Source organism: Spea bombifrons, chromosome 9 (genome assembly GCF_027358695.1).
Source record: "Spea bombifrons isolate aSpeBom1 chromosome 9, aSpeBom1.2.pri, whole genome shotgun sequence".
Classification (NCBI taxonomy): domain Eukaryota; kingdom Metazoa; phylum Chordata; class Amphibia; order Anura; family Pelobatidae; genus Spea; species Spea bombifrons.
The window spans coordinates 40096017-40118492 of record NC_071095.1 but is presented as its reverse complement, the minus strand read 5'-3'; the positions used below and the strand labels follow the sequence as shown (position 1 = coordinate 40118492).

General features: G+C 41.2%; 1 protein-coding gene across 1 annotated transcript; it reads left to right on the top strand.

Annotated features, from left to right (window-relative positions):
* The first annotated feature begins 162 nt into the window (after positions 1-162).
* Positions 163-22004, top strand: HEATR4 (HEAT repeat containing 4). The gene is made up of 15 exons (XM_053475546.1): positions 163-1013; positions 1383-1570; positions 2855-2992; positions 3082-3294; positions 3882-4025; positions 7651-7806; positions 8960-9114; positions 9607-9711; positions 12405-12523; positions 12890-13070; positions 13774-13843; positions 14828-15014; positions 15656-15734; positions 15827-16013; positions 21768-22004. Exons 1-15 carry the CDS (start codon positions 181-183, stop codon positions 21806-21808), a joined length of 2796 nt encoding a protein of 931 aa, XP_053331521.1. The 5' UTR covers positions 163-180; the 3' UTR covers positions 21809-22004.
* The last annotated feature ends 472 nt before the right edge of the window (positions 22005-22476 follow it).

The window sequence follows — 22476 nt, the reverse complement described above, 5'->3', positions numbered from 1 at the left end:
CCAATGGTGAATGTTCACACTACTGCACTCCTAACCACCAGGAAATCAGCCTGCAGAATCTTGAGTAGTGTTAGTGTGAGTCGAGTCTGACAAGATTGTAATTGTTTACAAAATAATATGGACGTGGAATTAACTTGTGTGTATACAAACATTTTTATAGATCATTCCCTGTCTATCAAGATGGAATTTGGCTTACACAATTATGGACATAGCATATTTTCACAGGAGTCTTCCCAAAGATTGCCAAAGTGCCAATTGCCATCACACAGTATTCATAACACAACATGCTTCTCATTTCCCATATCCAAATCCTGCCCAACAACCAAGCACCCTGGACAATTTCAATCCCAGTACATAAAAAAAATAGCTGGGGACCTACGATTTTCTAAAGATGTTGTGAGGGACAGAAGCTTGGGCTGCCTACCCTACAAAGAATGGAATGCTAAAGGGTTATACGACGCCTCAGACATTGTTTCTAGAGAATGCAACCAAAGGATGTCAAAAGTTCACCTACCTCAGCGCAGGTCTTGTTACATGAAAAATGCTTCATCGCCCAAACAAATGAAGACAAGAACCTGTTTTGACTTTGGAAAAAGTATTTGGAAAGTATCCCCCGAAGGACAACAGGAGATAATTACTGATATGAAATCAAAATATTTTTTAACAGAGGCAATGTCAGGTCCAAGTAAAATTATACAGAAGATAAAACATGAAGGATATATTTCTTCTGCTTGTTCATCTAAAGGATCTTTAGACTGCTGTGAAGAGGTCCTGAAGATGTTGACAAAGACCACAGCTCAATGGATTGTGAGTCATCACACAGCAGACAGAGAAGTCAGGGATAGGATGTTAAGACATTATAGTTTAATGGGCTCTGCAGAGCTAATTAGCGAAGAACAAATGAAAGAGGGGGATTTTAGGACTTTGGAAGAGCTGGAAGAGTCTAAATTGTTGTATAGCCAGACACAAGAAAAAATAAAGGATCCCGAAATGTTACTTCCAGTCTATTACAGGTAAGATATCGTATAAGACAGTAACAAAACTAAAGTTAACTTTACCTGGATTTAAAGGTTTGGATACAGAACTTTAGAAAACATAGCTCCTTCCTATAATTGTATTGTTACTAAGCCATGTATCAGAATTGGATCTTGTATGAAATGCTTCACACCAGATCTAAACATGGTAATACTGTGTGTAGTTTATTTCAACTCAAAGTAGCCATTCCATATAGATTGGGATTGGGGCATATTTATCAAAGCAAAAATGAAGCAATTCTGGGGCAAAACTGGTAAGGAGTCACTATAGAAGCCAAGGAAGCACTGCTGCTCATTGCTCCCCAAAAACTCTTCTAAGCTTGCCTTGTTTTGTGTGTTAACCCACAGGATCCCTGAATATTTACCACGTCCCAAAAAACACGAGGAGATAGGAAGCAGAAACAAAACAGCAGAATCTTTGTCTGTAAAACATTATGAACCAAAAACACCTTTACGACTACAGGACATGATTAACCCAAGGGTTGGAAAATATGTTAAGGCAACAGATAATGCATTTGAAGGAGAGCTTTATTCAGGTAAATCGATTAAAGAAGAAAAGATGAAATACCGTAATATTTTGTTCAAGAATCAAGTCCATTTAATTGTTGCAGTCTAATGGCAGGAGGTAAACCCATATCTCAAAGCAAATGACTGTGGGAGCACTGGTATTCAAGAAAAAGGTCAGAGTAGGCATAATGCAGAAATAAAGTAAAAACAAACTATTGACAAATATTATATGCATGTGATGTGCATAAAAACATAACAGTTCACAGACAATACCATTCTGCCCATCCCGCTGTAAAGGCTCAAACCTTAATGAGTCACATTAATACCTGGGAGCTCTCTGGGCTTTGCCTGGAGACTCGGGGTGAAGCGGCACTTCTCTGGGTCACTAAGAGGAAAAACGTGGTTGCAGGAGCAACGCTGCAGCACTCCTGACCCATTTCCACATTAAGATTGTTTTACGTGTGTGACCACCGGACCTCCTACCCACATCCTGCAAGGGGGGCTCCAGGTGGCCGAAGCCAGAGAGTTCCTAGGTATGGTCACGTGTTCTAATAAAAAGAACGTTATGCCTGTTCCATGCATGTTTAAATTCCCTTACTGTAAAGACTGTGGTTGTGAGCAGGTGCTTGTGAGCAATACAACACAAACCCATATGGAAAAGCATCTACTGCTCTGCCCGTTTACAATGGAGAACACATGCAATTGCCATAGAAGGGTGGGTTGCAAGCACTCTGCGCTCTCTCAGTAGACTCCCATGGTATGGCTGACCCTTTCTTGATTGAGGCAGAGAAACTTAAGGTGAAGTGAAGTGAAGGGAGAAGGTGGAAGTGAAGTGGGTCATGCAAGCTGATTCCAATCTCTTCCTAATCATACTTGCTTTAAACATAATATATATGGGAATCCAAATAAGATCCCTGCAGGAGCAACATGGAACTCTATGGGGACTTAAGTATTCAAAGTATGAGAGTGTGTTTTTTTAAACATTTATTATATCTTTGAATTGAAAATACTACACTATAAGATTTTCTTTTTCCTCCCTGTATCGTCCTGCACCTCTGATGTTTTGTGTTTCAGTAAACATAATGTATATCAGCATAAACCTGTTGCAACTTCTTGATAGTCTTGTGTATTTGCAGCTCTTTGTTGAATTTAGTTAGTTTACAGTTTGGAAGAAGGGCAGGTTGTGTCTTAATGCTCATATCTCACTGGACAATTTAAATGTTACCCTGAGGTTAATTTAGTTAGCCACTCTCTATTCTCTCTACTCTCTATTCTATTGTATTATACATGAATGCTTTCAAAACATTTTATAGGAATCAGTAAAATTATTCACCAGAAAAATGCAAAGAAGAAGAACATAATTTACATGGACAGCCACAATCACTATGATAAGCATCTCCAGGAGATATTTCCCAAATCCTACCAAAATTTGGTCTTCATGGAGGAAAATGCAGGTAATTCATCTAACTAGAAATTCCTGGGGGTGTCAATTTTGATCAATGGCCCTATGTATTGGCTTCATGTTTTCTTTTTGTTAATACTGGCCTGGATATGAGACCTGGAAGAGGGGCCATCCGTTGGATTGCCCTTCCAACACCTCCTGGAGATGGAGCTGAAACAGAACCCAGCACACCACCTTCTAAGACACCCAGGGATGCAAACACCAGGACAAGGAAGATACAGGATACCCCATTGGACAAAAGGCAGGTTCTGAAGAACATACTCACTCACTGGAGGGAAGCTTGGACTTTGAGTGAGTATATCTTTAATGCAAATACCTACAAAACAATGTGTTCCCTTTAAATAAAGATTGTGCATAGCCGTCCGCTGTTTTTTTTTCTGAGGGGCAAAATATCCTCCCCACCTCTCCCTCACCCCAATACCACCTTTTCTCATCTCCATTGCCTACCTTTGTTGGCTCAGGACTGGTGGGAAATGTTAGTTATCCATCAAATAGGAAATATATGACCATGGTAGTAGTAGCTAATAGACCAGCATGTACCTGTTCACCATGAGTTTGCAATAGCTGGGGTGGTAAAGGCTAGCCAGATTATGGTGTAACAAGAAACTGAGTTTCCTTTGTGGCTACAAGGGTATGCACTTAAACACACAGGGTTGGCCTCCATTGACTGGAACTGAAGTGGCAGAGAAAAGGGAAAATGGAAGACTAATAATACAAAAACTCATACTATCTGTGGCATGTGCCTTACTATGCTTTGTACATACTAGATCATTTCAACTATACTTTTCTTTTTATAGAGTATCATTTAAACTATACTTTCCTCTTACATACTAGAGGAAACCAATCTTTATCTTTACTGTCTTCTTGGACAAAATAAGGTGTCAACTGGCAAGAGGCCACCATAGAGCAGTTGGAAAGGGATCTCAGGAGTGTGCACAATGCCCAGAAAATTTCAGCTCTGGTAACCATTGCTTCTGCTGCTACAGAGCGCCCACAACAACAGGCAAAGGACAATGAGACTGGTGAGTATGAGACACCCAGGAGTGTGTGAAAATTAGGTGTATTTATCCCAAGTCTCTCGGAAGGTCAGATAAATGTAAATATTAAAGAGAATGTTTGAGGACTCAGCCTGAACGTCTGTGTCAGTTTGTGCATTTAAACCAAGGTTCACTTATCCAGTGCTGTGAAAAGGTATTTGCCCCTTCCAGTTTTTTTCTATTTTATCTTATTTCTCCCATTTAAATTTTTCATATCATCCAACTAATTTTAATATAAAAATGCAGCTTTTAAATGATCATTTAATTTATTAAAGGGAAAGAGTTAATCAAAAACTATATCACCCTTGTGAAAAAGTAATTACTCCCATAAACCTAACAACTGGTCTTGACAACAATCAAGCATTTCCGATAACTGGCAATGAGTCTTTCACATTGATGTGGAGGAATTTTGATCCACTTTTAATTGTTTTAATTCAGCCACAATTGAGGGTTTTCAAGCATGAACTGCCTTTTTAGGTCATGTTGCATCTCAATCGGGTTCAAGTCAGGATTTTGGCTAGGTCACTCCAAAACCTTCATTTTGGTTCTTTTGGGCCATTCAGTGGTGGACTTGCTTGTTTGCGATCATTGTTCTGCTTCCAGCTGCGCTTGAACTTTCGTTCACAAACTGATGGCCGGACATTCTCCTTCTGGATTTTCTGGTAGAGAACAGAATTAATGGTTCAATTAATTATGTAACACAGATATAGGGGTGTATGTACATGTGGGGGAAAAAAATAAAGAATAATAGTGCAATAATGTCAAATGAAAAATTATAATATGAATGTGTAGTGGGTGCACTCACAAAGATACAGATGGTATACAAGCTCTTCAGAATAATTTTTTTTCTTTATTTCTTCTATTTAAGATAGTAGGTGCACCCACTACACATTCATATTATAATTTTTCATTTGACATTATTGCACTATTATTCTTTATTTTGTTCCCCCACATGTACATGCGCCCCTATATCTGTGTTACTTTCTATTGAACACTGAGAGGAGTGTTGTTCTGGGCTGCTGCAGCACTGTGAGGAAGTACCTATTTTTTTACTCACCTTAATCTTTGATTCACTACCTGGTGTTTATTCCTTTACCTTTTGGTGTTGCAGTTCGTTGTTTTTCAATTAATTATGGCAAGATTCTCAAGTCCTGAAGCAGTAAAGCAGCCTCAGATCATCACACTACCACCACCATATGTGACTGTTGGAATGATGTTTTTATTGTTGAATAATGTGTTAGTTTTACACAAGATGCATGTCTTCCAAAAAGTTCCATTGTAGATAACAGCTCTCCACGGGGTTCGCTGGAGTCCCAGGGTCATAGGAATGGCTTTTTAACCCTTTCCTGATGGTTAGATGACAATGACTTTGTTTTTCATCTGTTTTTGAATTTCTTTAGATCGCAGCTCAGGTGCTGGTTTTTTAGACCTTTTAACCGACTTCACTTTGCAAGACAGGTTCTATTTAATTGTTGTTTAGATGGGTATGTCTTTATTATCAATAAAATTTGGTTAATAGGTTTATTTAGTAACTAAGGGGGCAATTACTTTTTCACATGGGGCTGGGTTGGATAGCTTTTTTCCTTCTATACAAATCATTATTTACAATCTGCATTTTGTGGTAATCCGGGTTATCTTTGTCTAATGTTAAAATTAGTTTGATGATCTGAAACATTTAAGTGTGCCAAATATGAAATAATAGAAGAAATCAGACAGGGGGGAAATCATTTTTTTCAGCACTGTAGGCATGTTTTTTCTTGCTATAATTGTGTACTATTGTTATGTTTAATGTAAAGGGTTATTAACAGCTTGAAATAAAAGAAAATTCCAAATGACTTCCCTGTCCTGGGATTTGACTTGGAATTTCAGATGATGAGTGGACAGCACCATTATACTAGAGCCATAATGAAGCAAGGGCCCTTGTCTGCTGATCTTCCACAGACTGTAACAAGGGACACACATAGTTGTATTAGTGGATTCTGTGTATTCTAATTCAATGGTATCCAACTCTGACAGTCAGTATCCACCAAAAGCGCACCTTTTCAGAGTATCTTTAAAGGAACTATCAAATACCCAGCGCTCCTGATAGACCAGGGTCAGTGAATGAACCCATGATGACTGGAGGCAGATTTAAGTGGCAAGTAACCAAGTAGCGTTATATTAAAATGCTGCTTAGATAGCTGAAGAGACAGCATATTTAAACAAGGTTTGTTTTCCTAATCCTTTGGACTTTAATTAACACAGTTGGATCTGTCCGACTGACTCACTTCCTTGTTCTTGTGTAAGAAGGTACTTAAAAACTCAAATATATTAATCCAATGTACAGCTTGTAGAGGGGGCAGAAGAAATCTTATATGTAGATATTGAAATGAAACAATGCTAAGTTATATATATATATATATATATATATATATATATTGTGACAGTGTAAACCCCAGGGAGATGCTTATTTTAGCATCTAGGTACAGCTGCTATGCAGATTATACATATGGGTCCCTGGGGTGGAGCAATTGGAGAGCAGGGTGGGCCAATGCTCCGTTCCCCCATTCTGTGGAAAATCCATGCTGGCTTTTCCAGGAGGCTAGACGTCTGCAGGATCCGGTACAGGATTTCTATGAGGCCGGCATCAGGCACAGGTGCTGGGCATTAAAACCCCGGAGAGACTGTTGGGGGAAGAGGAAGTTCCCTGCGCTCCCAGAGCAAGGAGAGGCCCTGAACAATAGACCATCCCTGAGCCAAGTGAGGCAATACCTGCCTGGACCTTTTGTGTGCTGTGGGGGAGGTTTTCCAGAGCCTGGCCTAGCTGGGTCTGGCTGGGAGGTTGAGGTAGTGGGTGATTAGGCTGGTCAGTCTGGACCAGCATAATTCAGTTAGAGAGGGCTCCAATTGGGAGCTAGGTTTTCTTTTTATGATTTGGTTTTTTGGGGTTTAAGTGGTTAAAATAAAGTGCTGTTTTGTTCTGGCTGGTGTTCCCAACTCAGATTGCCCTAGAGGACTGTGCTTAGGACCCCTAAATGTGACATGTATGGCAACAGGGTTTGTCACAATATATATATATATATAAATATATATATATATATATATATATATCGTGTGTGTGTGTATATATATATATATATATATATATATATGTATATATGTATATAAGTATTATTTGTATAGTCTTCCACACCCCACTATCCTTGCACCTTTACACAGCTCACATCCTCACACCACACACTCACTCTTACACACAGGGGTAGGTAGCGCAAGCTTTATGGCAGACATTTCACTATACAATCAAGATATTTATACCACACTGACACCGATGTCATCTGCAAGCATTGTCATGGAAACTGATATCAGTATATGATATGATGTCAGTTTTCCCATCTCATATCCTCACTTATTCGCTAGAATGCTATACAGGGGAATTTTACTATCTGACCATCTGTGTGTCTCCTAAAAGTTTCCATAGGTTGCCATAGTTTCACAGTGTTTAAGATCCATTGGTCTAATAATAATCAAATTATAATGTATTTTTCCATTCTGATGTTTTTGCTCCTTTAACACTAATTCAGTTCCACGATGGTAACTGTTTAATCTACTATATTATTTTTTGAACCACCAGCTATCTCCCATATACCTGCAGAAACGTTGCCTCTCATTTCAAGTGCCCTTAGGGATGATGACAGCCTAGTGAGGATGGCGGCAGCTCTTTGTCACTTCTTTATCCAGGAAACAAATGAGGAGGCAAGGAAGGTCATGCTCACTGCCCTAGAGAAAGGTATCACTCCCTGCTCACGACCATCTTCTTCAGAGTTAAATCCGCACCAGTAGCCCATCTGTGCATTACCATAAAAATATAAATAACGTGTAATAATGCAGTAAAAACATGCAATTTGCAGATAAATATGATGTCAGGTCCCACCTTCCTTGTGATAATATGATATATTACCATATATTATTTACCTTATTACAAACCCATTTTCTTTGTAAAGCTGGATTAACCATCATAGTGGTGTACACTAGTAAACAATGAATGAAATACTGGAATAGAGAATTAAACTGTGGGCCATATCACAAATACAGCAGGTTATTATTTGGCGAGTCTTTGTGGAAATATAAATAAGGCAACCATTGTAAAAATAAATAAATACAAATAAATAAAATATATCTATATATATATATGTATATATATATTGTGACAGGCCTCCATTTTCCTTGGGATTTTTGTCAAGGATCTTGGTTGTTACTACAGTCTTCTAGGGTAAATGAAGCCCAGGATACATCCAGCTCAGTTTCAATATTTATTTTACAGGAAGAAACAGCAGCAGTTATAAGCAGCACAGGATAACAGTCTTTGCTTGAGCACTGACTTAGTACAAAACAGCTCCAAACATTCACCTTCCAACAAGTCACAAGTTTCCATCAAAATGGCTTTTCAGAGAGAAACCACTCCTCAGTTCCTCAGCTCTCCCAGCTGGAATAACAATGGCCTTTTTCTCTGATTCAGGCTCAGTTCCTTTTACCTTCTGCCTGCTAATTAATCAACCACAGGTGAGCTGCAACTTAGTCCATACCTGTGGAGCTCCTGTCCAGAATGCAGACTCTGGATTGGATCAATACAGCAATTAGTGCTGTTGGAGCACTGGCCCACCCTGCTCTTCCAGATGCTCCGCCCCTTAATACATTGACCCTTACCATGTTTTGCAAACTGCCAGTAATGCAGTTTGTAGTCAAACAACATCTTTCCCTGGGACTTTAATTTTACACATAAGGACACACAAAATTAGCCAGAGTAGGGCGTATATACCGCCCATCCACTACTGTACCGGCCTTTCTGTCACAATATATATATTTTTTTTTAGAAAAAAAGGCTTCCTTGGTTCTGGTGTTTGTCTTATTTGTCTCCTGCATAGCCATTATGTCTTTTCCAGGTAGTGATGCGGACAGTTGGGCCTCTGCCCAGTGTCTGGCTCTGGAGGGGAACCACGACTACCTGGTGGTAAGGAAGATCCTCGCTCAGCTTTTTGATGGGGGGAGAACAGAGAAACAGGCTTGTTATCTGCTGGGTGAACTCAGCAAGAGCACTGTGAGTACTGGGATGGGCATGCTGGACATCTACATAGAATCATTTCCTATGTGTTTTTAATATTCCAGTAGAATCTCCCTTGTTTAAAAAAAAACCAAGTGTTCTAAATTATTACAGATTACCCCAAAATCAAGTGTCTTTTAATATGTGTCTCAAGAGCAAAAGTAATTAAATAACGATTTACAATTCTATAAATCTGTAGGGATACTTCCTGGTTATAATGTCCTTTATATACTGTAGTTACAGTATATTAAAGTAAATTACTGTAACTAAATATAACAAAACTTCCTCCTCAACTCACCTGTAAACCTTCAGCTTAATGAATACACCCCAAAGAAACCAACATGATATAATAGTGAAGGTTACTGGTGCTGACTTCAACCAAAACATAAGGTTGTGCAGAACACTATGCAAATTGGGGCACACAGGACACCCCACTGGGGCTGCTGGTGGGCAATATTTCTGCATTTACCCCTGGTGCTCTTATTGTAGGATCTGATCCACGCCATGCTGGGAAGTGAGCTAAACAGCTGCAATTGGAAACACCGCATTGTAGCCTGCAGGACTATTAGTCAGCTTCATGGACCTGTAAGCCAGGTGAGCATGCTACTTTATAAACCTTCTATGGCACTTTTTAAATCACAACTAAGGTATTATTTTTCAGTTAAAATTTTAAAGCTTTTTTTCAAAATCATGTGAAAAAAAAAACAAATTCTCACTCAAAAAGGGTATAATGGACCTGCTGCCAATGATTCAAGTGATGGAGTAACTTACGATAACTGTTCAGGCCCCTGGGAATCAGCGTAGCTAAATGGACAGGGAGCATGTATGTGTGTGGGTGAGTGCACGCATAGGGCATTTGTGTTTTTGATTGGGGTATGTAAATGTAGGGGCGGGAGTCACTAGGGGATAAAGGGTGCCCTCTGGGTGACCCCGGTCACTGTCACTTTTCCAGAGACGGCCAACAGACTTACCTGCTTCCCTCAGCCACTATGCAAGCAATTAGTGATGTCCGGATCATGAACGAATCGTTCATTTGATCCGGTTCTTTTTAGTGATCCGGATGAATCGGTTCAGTAGAATGAACGATTCATTTGTAGCGGTTCAGTCTGTGAATCATTCAGCTATAACCTGATCCTAGAGCTGTGAGTCATCTGCAGAGCACTCAGACACAGACTCTGGGGTCAGGTTACAGCTCATAAATTCACAGAGGAACGATGACTCATAGAGTCAGAGACTCGTTCAATGATTCGAATGATCCGAAGACTCGAATGATCCGAAGACTCGAATGATCCGAAGACTCGAATGATCCGAAGACTCGAAAGATCCGAAGACTCGAATGATTCAATGATTCAAATGATTCGAATCTTACAGGGATCCGGATCTTACAAGGATCCGAATCTTACAGAGATTCGAATCTTACAGAGAATATTACTGATACCATACTTTTATAAATAAATACATTAATAATGTTCACACTGCCCCCAGGATTTAGATTCCCCTAAGTTTGCCCCCCTTTACCTATAAGTGCACCTACAGTTAACTTTATTAAATTAATTAAATTAACCCTCAGTCATCAGCATAAAATTAACCCTTATACCCCATCAACCATAACTGCCCCTGAAATTAACCGTAAAGATCCCATTAACCATAACGGCCCCTGAAATTAACCCTAAAGACCCCATTAACCATAACGGCCCCTGAAATTAACCCTAAATACTCCATTAACCATAACTGCCCCTAAATTAATTGCATGTACTCCAGATAAATTACCTAATAAATTGGTATGGTTGATGGGGTCTTTAGTGTTAATTTAGGGGCAGTTATGCTTAATGGGGTGTTTAGGGATAATTTAGGGGCAGTTATGCTTAATGGGGTCTTTAGTGTTAATTTAGGGGCAGTTATGCTTAATGAGGTGTTTAGGGTTAATTTGAGGGCAGTTATGCTTAATGGGGTCTTTAGTGTTAATTTAGGGGCAGTTATGCTTAATGGGGTGTTTAGGGTTAATTTGGGGGCAGTTATGCTTAATGGGGTGTTTAGGGTTAATTTAGGGGCAGTTATGCTTAATGGGGTGTTTAGGGTTAATTTAGGGGCAGTTATGGTTAATGGGGTGTTAAGGGTTAATTTTAGGGGCAGTCATGGTTGATGGGGTGTTAAGGGTTAATTTTAGGGGCAGTCATGGTTGATGGGGTGTTTAGGGTTAATTTAATGGTGAGGGTTAATTTAATTAATTTAATAAAGTTAGCTTAAGGTGCAGTTGCAGGTAAAGGGGAATGTAAATCCTGGGGGCAGTGATTATTAATGTATTATTTATAACAGTATGGTGATATTCTCTGAATGATTAGAATGCCAATGAAGGCACTGCAGAGAGTCGTTCAAAGATCCGGATCTTACAATGATCCGGATCACTGTAAGATTCGGATCCCTGTAAGATCCGAATCTTTGAACAACTCTCTGCCTTCATTGACATCACTGGAGGCAGGGGGGAGGATTCATAATGAAAGGGGCGGGGCCAATTGTAGTGTGCCTGCACGGAGTTACTGGAAAACAGTAACTCCGTGCAGGCACACTGAGTGATCCGAAGATTCGGATCATGAATCGGATCATTTCAGTGAACGAATCGAAATGATCCGATTCACTTTAATGATCCGAACTTCCCATCACTATTAGTTGTGTGACAGCGGAAGTTAGCTGTCATTTTTGTTTGGACGAGGGGGGAGGTGAGTACCTGTGGTCTGGATTGTACAGTGGTGAGCGGCCGGCAAGGACAGGGTTAATTCAGTTCCTGTGTTGGCTATGTTTGAATGTATTATGTATTATGTATATTTGTATTTAGTATTTATAGTGTGGTTTATTGTGTATTTATGTTTATTGGTTTATGGTGTTTAGGCCAACACAGTGTTTGTGGTTATTGTTAATAAAATACGCTGTGGCCTGTTTTATCCAATTTCAGTCTCCGTGTCGTTAATTGGTGGGGTTTAGTTGGTAGTTGGTTTGTGATGCACGGTACACACTACCTACATACATGAACCAAGGTGATGTTGATAATATATTGATAGCAGATTAACTATTCTGTAAACCGAATAACCTAGGTTTATTACGTTATACCAAAATGTTAAAGTTAGACAGGACAGCAACTTGCGCAGGGCAAGAGGGGCAGCTCCAAGGAGAGCGGTGTGCTTGAGCTGTCTAGCAAGGTGATCCCATTACTCTGATTGCACAGGACTGTCCTGTGTCTCAGCCAACCCCATTGTCATTTACCAGAGCGGACATCTCCTCTGTTTCTGCAGGATTTGAGGAATAAACTAAATCATGTGATGTGGGAAGACTGGAATATGGCTGTTCGATGGGCGGCTGCCAAAGCCTTGGGACAAATGGGTCATGGAAAGGAGATACATGATCAATTAAGGTAGGTCAACAGGTATTTCTAACTCCACATGCAAACTTGCAGCTTCCCAGTGCTTTTGAGATGAAGTAAGAAGCATGTAGCACATTGTAAATAATAGCATCAGCCCAGCTAATGATGAAAAAAAAAACAGAACAAAGTGAACATGTGAATTGTTATTGTGAAGGTGTTTGGGGCAAGTGTGCAGCGTTCGTGAAATATAGCTTAATTGTATAGAAAGTTTTTGAATTTCAACCAACTTCTAAAACTGTGTGTCTGCCGAGTAGCCTACTGGTTTCATGCATGAAGTAGCCTTATTGGAAGGATCCCTTTTGGATGTCACATTCCCATCAATAAACATGGTTTGACATACAGCTGATATTTTCTTAGGAAGCACTTAGAGAGCGGGAACTGGATGGACAAAGTGGAGTCTCTTTCTCTGATTGCGTGGCTGCAGTTTATGACGGCTCAGTTGCTCCCTGGATTTCTCCAGTGCTTTTCTGATGACTACATAGCTGTTCGCCGACAAGCCTGTCTGACAGCTGGCAGCCTTCGGATTAAAGATGAGATGGTGGGTGTAAGAAAAATCTCAAACTTGAACACAGATTGTTACGTCTGAATAAAGGGATAGTGAATTATCAACATGCAGTAATGTCCAGAAGCCAATGTAACAAAGATACCCATCTGCTTCCCAAACCGTACAAGGATTTCAGACACGTCATATCCGAACTTCAAACATAAAAAAAGCAAACTGATATATAGAGCGTATGGCATTATATCCACTGGCTCCAATACAGACCCATTGCCTATAAAAAATAAAAACAAAACTTTATAAAAGCAGGGAATGTTCCCCCAGCCCAACTGCCTTGGAAAGCTTTAATGAATAAAACCCATTATTATTATTAATTGATAATTATAGCACCTTCAAATCCTGCAGCGTTCATACAAATCTTTTAGGCTGCCATTGTTCCACATTCTCAGGACAGACAAACTACTTTTTATGATGAAGACAAATAGATTTCTTACATATAGTTATTTTATATCTAAATAAGTTTAGACCTCCCAGGCACCCTGCATTTTAGTGATTTCACCTCTCAAACAATACAACTTGGAGACAGAACGCCAACAACACAATCCATTGATTTTCACGTTTTTTTCTAGTCTGTTCAAAATAGTAAAGATAGAAAATTGCTAAGGTTGCCTTTGTGTTTGTAAGTTGCCTATTTTAGCAGGAGTTGCATACATCCACTTTAAAATGGCCTATTTTGTTTTAGGTACTGAAGTGCCTTCATCATCTGATTCAAAATGATCCAATCTGGAAAATCCAAGCATTTGCCATTAAAGGTCAGTCACAAGCTATTAATGGGCTTGTCAGGAGAACATGGTGTGACAGCACTAGCATCCGTAGAAGAACCACTGGTTTTGACATTGTTCTGTCGGAGCTGAACCCTTACACTAATATAGTATCTATTAAATGGGTAAAATTGTTAATCGCACACTATCCTACGGAATACATTGTTAGTACACATTATCAGACACACAGTAACCTTGCATTACAATGCCACTTATTTCGCATAGGAGAAACATGTAGATCTACTCACAAAGAAGCTATAGCACCTTGTAAGGCCACTCAACTAGTACGCCAGGCAAGAAGCTTCTCTAGCCTGGTACACACTCCATGTCTTATTTTATATTTAGACTTATTACAGACCCATTGTATGACCCCTTAACACATTGCAGAGACTTCTGTTGTGTCCCTGGCTGATGCCAGACCAACTTCCACTCAACAGAGATATTTTACGGGGTGTTGTGCCCCCTCCCTGTGACTAATTCCAAATGCTATTCCAAGATAATGCCCCAGCGGGGACAAGGGTAAGTTACAACTAAAAACAAACCAATCCAAAAATACCCTTATTATAACCCCACCCTAAAACATAAAACTTTTATTAATATCTTTGTTAAAAGGTATAACCAAAAAAAGATTTTTAAAAACATCAGTGTCACCAGTCCTACCATGGAAGGTATACATCACTGTAACATGAGGGCATATGCCCACAGTTGTATAACATTAATAATATCACATAATATACACTGTTGATGGCTGCAGTCCTAACAACAGAAATAATTTAATTATGACCAGTGATACAGGCTTATTAAAAGCTCAGACGAATAGCCCCCCTGACATGTTTCGCTCCTCAGAGCTTCATCAGAGGTCTGGGCTAATGATTCCAAATGCTACCACCTAAAATGGAGACCCTAATATGTGATCACTTCATCTGTTACATATTTCTTTATAAATTGTCTAACGTGGCCTTGTATTTTTATCAGCTTTAGGCAAGATTGGATATGTGACTCCTGAGGTGAAGGGTCTTCTGTTGAGAGCCGTAAGAAGTGAGGAGCCAGGTGTGCGTGTAGAAGCCTGTCGGTGCATTGCCACACTTGGCTTGGGTGATCCTGAAGTTCAGAGTGTCCTACAGAACCGGTTGGCCTTGGAATCTCATGAACTTGTGAAAAGGTCAATACATGTGTGTTAAATGATAGCAAAGGGAGGAATTTTGACAGAACTTTGTACTCCTGCAAAATTATTGTAGCATATATTAACAACAAATAATCATAAATCCCAGAAGTAGGTAGCTGGAGAGCATTCATCTCCAGAGTATATGCACTTCTGTTGACTGCAGCAGCAAGACTGTGGGCCAGGAGCTATACAGAACTGCATGATTTTTACTGATTTGTTAATACCATTCATATAATGTAAATGATATCCTGACAACCTAACAGCTATTTCTAGCATCCTTTAGATGCTCATTCCACCATGTTTTGTTGTTTTTTTGCACTGTAGACTAGTGATTTAGTATGGTAAGTATAGACCCATTAAAGGCAGAAACTGGAATAATGACCAAGCTAGGTTCTGCTTATGTGTGAATTTTCCCACCCTCAGACCAGTGTTCAACTTTAGAATGAATGCAAAGAATCTATATTGCACAGAGAATGTCAAAATCTAGAAGTCTGTAGAGGTCATAATTTGGCAATTTGCAGCCAATTGAAGATTTTCTTCCTCAGCTTTGTGTCCATTGGATGTCCTAATTTAAGCCTCAGCTAACCCATTACAGACATGTAAAATGTTACATCTGTAAGACTAATACATCTTTTTAGGGAGGTTGGTCGAACACTGACAGCTTTGAACATGGAACAAGATGGAAATGGAGAAATGAGAACATTGATCCAGAAGCAGGTAATCTTCAGCACAACAGATAAAATATAAAATACAAATTCTCAAGACATTACTAGAAATAGATATAACCAATGCATGCAAAGAAAAGTCAGACTGTGTGTTGCGATCTGTTACTCCAGATATCTAGATTATGCAAAAAGGATGTGCTGATCCCTAAAGTTCTGATGCTAACAGAGGTTGCAGATATTGGACAACAGAACATAGAACTGCTGACCCAGAAGACTCCTGGAAGAAGCTACAAGTCACAGAACCTCAAAAACGTTGACAAGGTATTTTCTGGTAAACCCGTTAGCGAATTGTTGCATCCAAATTTGTCTAACACAAAGCCTGTTTTAGTTACTTGGCTAAACTGAGAGGGTTCTAGATAAACGGAAGTGTCTTCCAGCAGAAATGGCCGAGGCTAATACAGTGAGGGAATTTAAATATGCATGGGATAGGCATAAAGCTATCCGGAATCTAAGATTAGACCAAGGACTGATTAAGGCTCGAGTCTCTACATCACAAAAATGGGAGGACATGGGCCATCAAATTCCATGTTTCTATCTTTAAATTGCTTCTTAGACTCAAGTGAATTTGGCCAAAGAAACTAGTCTAAATGGTCCATGTTCTAATCTACCTAAAGCTGGAATTCCAGCTTTACCCCTGTAAAGAATTATATAAATCCTTTGTAAGCTCCAACCAGAGATAAAAAAATGACAAATTTAAAATGACAAAAGTTAAAACTTACAAAATGATCCGAGCCAGGTGGGAGCATATGTGATACACTATATGGACAAAAGTATTGGGACACACCTGTTCTTCCTATATCAAGGGACATCCAAAACGAGTTCTCACACCAATACAAATGTATATAGAAATAATTATTAAATCCAGGTGTTTTAATTAGACCCATTGCTACAGATGTATAAAATCAAGCACCGAGCCATGCAGTCTCTGCATTTACAAACATTTGTGAAAAAAAAAAAAAAAACTTCTTCTGAAGAGCTCAGTGAATTAAAGCATTGTACTGAGATAGGGTGACATTTCATCCCTGCTAGATATTCCACGGTAAATTGTAAGTGGTATTATTGGAAAGCAGGAGCGTTTAAGAAGCATTTTGTGCTGATATTACCGTATTTGCTCGATTATAAGACGAGGTTTTTTTCAGAGCAAATGCTCTGAAAAATACCCCTCGTCTTATAATCGGGGTCGTCTTCTAATCAGACCTCAAATAGAGGTCTGATTAGGAGACTAAGATCCAGATCCCCCGCACCGCTGCAGGGGACCTGGATCCTCCTGTCGTCGCCCCCCCCCCCCCACACACACTTACCGGTGCTTCCGGAGGTGAAGTTGGCAGCGGGGGTTTGTATGCGTCCGTCGCAAATACCTTCCCCGACTGTCAGAGATCAGAGTTCAAGAGTTCCTGATCTCTGACAGCCGGGGAAGGTATTTGCGACGGACGCATACAAACCCCCGCTGCCAACTCCACCTCCTTCCGGCTGCCGCGGAATGAGACGTCAACCCGCTGCCCCGGCAATACAGCAGGAAATTGGAAGCACCGGTAAGTAAGTGTGTGTGTGTGTGTGTGTGTGTGTGTGTAGGGCATTTCTGGAATGCCTTATACCCCTATATGCCACTCTGGCACTTAGGGGGTTAAAAGGCATATTATGGGGCAGAGTGGCATATAGGGAGGTATAAGGCATTTCAGGAGGCAGAGTGGCGTTAAGGGGGCATTTAATAGTGCACTTTGCCTCCTGAAATGCCTTATACCTCCCTATATGCCACTCTGCCCCATAATATGCCTTTTAACCCCCTAAATGCCAGAGTGGCATATAGGGGTATAAGGCATTTCTGGAGGCAGAGTGCTCTATATAATGCCTTTTAACTCCCTTAATGCCACTCTGCCTCCTGGAATGCCTTATACCTCCCTATATGCCACTCTGCCCCATAATATGCATTTTAACCCCCTAAATGCCAGAATGGGATATAGGGGTATAAGGCATTTCTGGAGGCAGAGTGGCACATAGGGGGTCAAAAGGCATACCATGGGGCACAGTGGCATATAGAGGGTTAAAAGGCATATCATGGGCCACAGTGCCATATTGGTGTGGCAAGCCTGGGGGCAGATGTGCGTAACTGGGGGACAGGTTGGAAAATACAAGAAATAAAAAAAAATATATTTTTCTCAATCACAGCTTTTATTAAAAAAAATAGTTTACATGAATTAACATTTACTGGTAAAACTTTTTTCCTTTAGGGTCGTCTTATATTCAGGCTTTTTCTTTTTTTCCTAAGTTAATATTCAGATTTTGGGGGGTCGTCTTATAATCAGGGTCGTCTTATAATCGAGCAAATACGGTAATTAATTAGTGGTATTAATATCAGCACAAAAACTATGCGATGGGAGCTTAATGAAACGCTTGCTGCATGCAAGCCTCACATCACCAACTGTCCCAATACTTTTGTCCATATAGTGCAGTGATGGCGAACGCGTGGCACTGTAGTCACGGCGTCGGCTCCCGCGCAGGGCCGGCCTTTGGGGTGTGCGACCTGTGCGACCGCACAGGGCCCCACGCTCCAGGGGGCGCCGCCGCGGGGTCCGACGCCGCCGCTCATCAGGGGGGAGCCAACTTGCGGCACCCGGCACCCCTCCAGAGACGGACAGTAATGTCCGCCGCTGGAGGAGCAGGCTCGCAAGGGAGCGGTATCGAAGGTCTTTAACAGATCTCCGGCTCCCTTGAGTGATTTTAAGCCGGGTTGAACCTGGCTTAAAATCACTCAAGGGAGCCGGAGGTCTGTTAAAGACCTCCGATACCGCTCCCTTGTGATCCGCGCGGCAAAAGCTGCTGTGCGCCGGGGTTTGTTGTCAGATCCCGGCGCACAGCACTGAAGCCGCGCCCACCGCTGTCCGTGCCCTCTGACCCGGAAGAAGACAGAGTAGACAGAAGAACTGAAGAAGAGGAGGAAAAGAACCTGAAAGAAGAAAGGAAAGGTAGGAAAGCATTAAGTGAGAGTGGATTGGTATGTGTGTGGATTAGTATATATGTGTGGATTAGTATATATGCGTGGATTGGTATATATGTGTGGTTTGGTGTATATGTGTGGTTTGGTGTATATGTGTGGATTGGTGTATATGTGTGGATTGGTGTATATGTGCGGATTGGTGTATATGTGCGGATTGGTGTATATGTGCGGATTGGTGTATATGTGCGGATTGGTGTATATGTGCGGTTTGGTGTATAGGTGCGGTTTGGTATATATGTGTGGATTGGTATATATGTGTGGATTGGTGTATATGTATGGATTGGTGTATATGTGTGGATTGGTGTATATGTGTGGATTGGTGTATATGTGTGGATTGGTGTATATGTGTGGATTGGTGTATATGTGTGGATGAGTATGTGTGTGGATGAGTATGTGTGTGGATTGGTGTATATCTTTCTTGTACACTGGTGCCCAGTACTGTACACAGTATTCCATGTGTGGTCTGACTAGTGACTTGTAAAATGGTAGAATTATTTCCTTGTCGTGGGCATCCATGCCCCTTTTGATGCACCTCATGATTTTATTTGCCTCCTGGGCAGACAGCAACAGCAGCGCCCCCGTGTGGTGACTCAGCCTCTTACATCCACATTTTTTTCTGGATGTAAGAGGCTGACAAAACCTAGGCGACAGGACAACATTTTCTGTCGCCATGGCGACCTGGGATTTGTCGAGCCCTGATTTAGAGGTGTATGGTTTTTTCTCCTACGAAGCCTATCCCTATTAACTATTCTAACCCCTCCGCTCCACCCCCAGGTACATTTATAAGCCCCAGCTCTCTATCTATACTATCTTCCCCTTCTATATTGTAGTTTCCCTCCCCCCTTTCCCTAGTTTAAACACTCCTCCACCCTTCTGGCCATCTTCTCCCCGAGCACAGCTGCACCCTCCCCATTGAGGTGCAGCCCGTCCCTACCGTAGAGCCTGTATCCGACAGAGAAGTCGGCCCAGTTCTCCATGAACCCAAACCCCTCCTTCCTACACCAGCTTCTGAGCCACTTGTTTAGCTCCCTAATCTCCCGCTGCCTCTCTGGTGTGGCACGTGGTACAGGTAATATTTCAGAAAATACTACCTTGGAGGTCCTTGCCTTGAGCTTGCTACCTAAGTCCCTGAAATCATTTTTAAGGACACTCCGCCTACCTCTTACTTTGTCATTGGTGCCAATGTGCACCATGACAGCTGGGTCTTCTCCAGCCCCTCCCAGTAATCTGTAAACCCGATCCGCGATGTGCCGAACTTGAGCGCCAGGCAGACAACACACTGTTCGGCGATCCCGGTCTTTGTGACAGATCGCCCTGTCTGTCCCCCTAATAATAGAGTCCCCCACTACCAGCACTTGTCTGGCCTGCCCTGTGCTCGTCCTTCCCTCCTTACTGGAGCAGACACCGCTCTGGAGGTCAGAGGCAGTGACTTGCTGCAGTACTGCTAACTCTGAACTAACATCCCCCTCATCTGCCAACCGGGCAAACTTGTTGGGGTGTGCTAGATCAGGACTAGCCTCCCTGGCGCTTTTCCCCCTACCCCGCCTTCTAACTGTAACCCAGCTAGCTGCCTGACTGTCCTGTACCTCCATCCCGCTATCGTCCCCCACCTCTACCCGCGAGAGAGCTTGCTCAGTGAGCAGCAGACTCCTCTCCAAGTTGTCAATAGATCTCAGTGTTGCCAGTTGCTCCTCTAGACTCAGGATTTGTGCTTCCAAATGAGCAACTTGCACACATCTCGCACAGCAATATGCACCCTCGAAGCGCTGATCAAGGATTGCATACATTGAGCAAGATGTACACCTGACCGGATTGTCAAACATGGAGGACATCTTGGCAATGGGGATTGCTCAAATAACTGGCAAAAACAGACAGTAAGGTGCAAAATATATATAAATATATATGGAATAACAAGGATGTATACTTTACCCTCCTTTTTGCTTTTTAACTCCTTCTTTGCTTGTAACTCCTCACTTAGAGATGTCACTTAGGAGATTCGCCCCAGCTCAGGATTCGCTTGTGTGTCCAAGCTAAATGCAACTGCAAAAAGCCAAGCAGAACTCGCAGAGGCTACTTAATTAGCAACACACCTGAAATAGCCCTTAACCCCTTTTTTGTTTTTTCTTTTTTCAACAAAACTTTATTCTGAACACCACAAACAAAACACAGTGCTCAGGGTAGATAGGGCAGAAGGGAGTGAGAAGGGGTAGATAGGGCAGAAGGGAGTGAGAAGGGGTAGATAGGGCAATCATACTCCTATTATGCCAAGTCTGCGAGTACATCCTGGAATCTGGATATGCCTGGGCATGATAGGAACGTGATTGCTGTTCCGGCGCTCAGCTGTGAAGGGCGCACCCCGGGAAGACGGACGCCTCCCTCTCCCACCGCAGATATTGGAAAGAGCCAATACTTAATTCTCTGTTGGTATTATTTAAGCTCAATAGTTTGCATCTCTTGTTTCCCACAGTCCTCTGAAATGTCCCCTGGGTCCCACTGCCTTTCCTAAAATAATCTCTTTCTATTAATGTTATATTGATGCATACTGTTGTGTATAGTCATTTTGTACCGAAAACACGTCCTCTCCATGCAACTTGTTTTGATGCACAAAAATGGGCACTCAGGCCCAAAAACGTTCGTTGATGGTGTGTCATTAAGCAAAGTACTCCACTGTTATCCCGAAAATCCAAGCTGGGTAAATAGTTTGTTGCGGCTGTAATACTGAAATCCTGGCATAATGCAAAGCCAGACCTAACCATTATAGCAAAACTAAGCTTGCCTAAGAAAAGAAAGTGATTCAGAGTAGTAATTGTGTTGAAATAGTTAAGAACTACAGGCAGATGAAAGCATGCAATGCAGTTACTGCTAGACTATAAGTGCCATTGCATTGTACTTGGCCTCCTTTTCTAGAAGAATAGCCACAGTTCTAAAATATCAAAACGGCACAAAAATAAAGCATCAGTGCAACATCTAAGACTGACAAGTACAAACAGGAGGTTTTAATTTAAAAACAACACTTTCTTTATATTTCAGGCCAAAGTTGTCTTTTGATACTGAAAAAGGACAGATTCTGAACTGCAAGTATATCACATGGCCACTGGTAACTTTTGGCTAAAGACATCTTCGTTTGTTAACAGGTTAAATGGGGCTTAGTATATTTGTATTAACATCTTACACTCCTCAGGAGAATTTAATTTAAGAGTATAATTCAACTCCTTAAAATATAAAATAGAGGCACATGGAAGAGTTAAATTATAAATGTGACCACTTGATCACCTACGCAATCCATGAGATGTTCCTTTTGGTTGGATACTTCCGTTGGTGGCTATAGTGCATTAGAATAACAGCATGGTAGCCTCGCACAAGTATTGTTGTTGTCTTTCTAAGGACCTTCAAAGACCGAGATTTAAAAGGGTCTCATTAATGCGCAAAGCACAAAGTGGGCAAAAAAGGTCAGCCGTGAACCTCTACAATTGAAGGTTGGTTCAGACAGAACCAAGAAGTCTTGGTGTGAAAGAGAGTAGTGCTGCTGTGTTAAAGAAAAGAGTTACTGCAATACTGGGAGTGGTTCTCAGCCCCTAACAATTATTTATGTGCTAGGTATGTACGAAGAGTGCTCAAGCCTTGGAACAATTTTACAGATTTCTACTGAAGGGATCAGCCCAGATACAAGCCTGAGGCAGAAAGAAGAACTACGCAACAATCTGAACCCAAAGAGAGCAGAAAACCTGCATTACAAGGC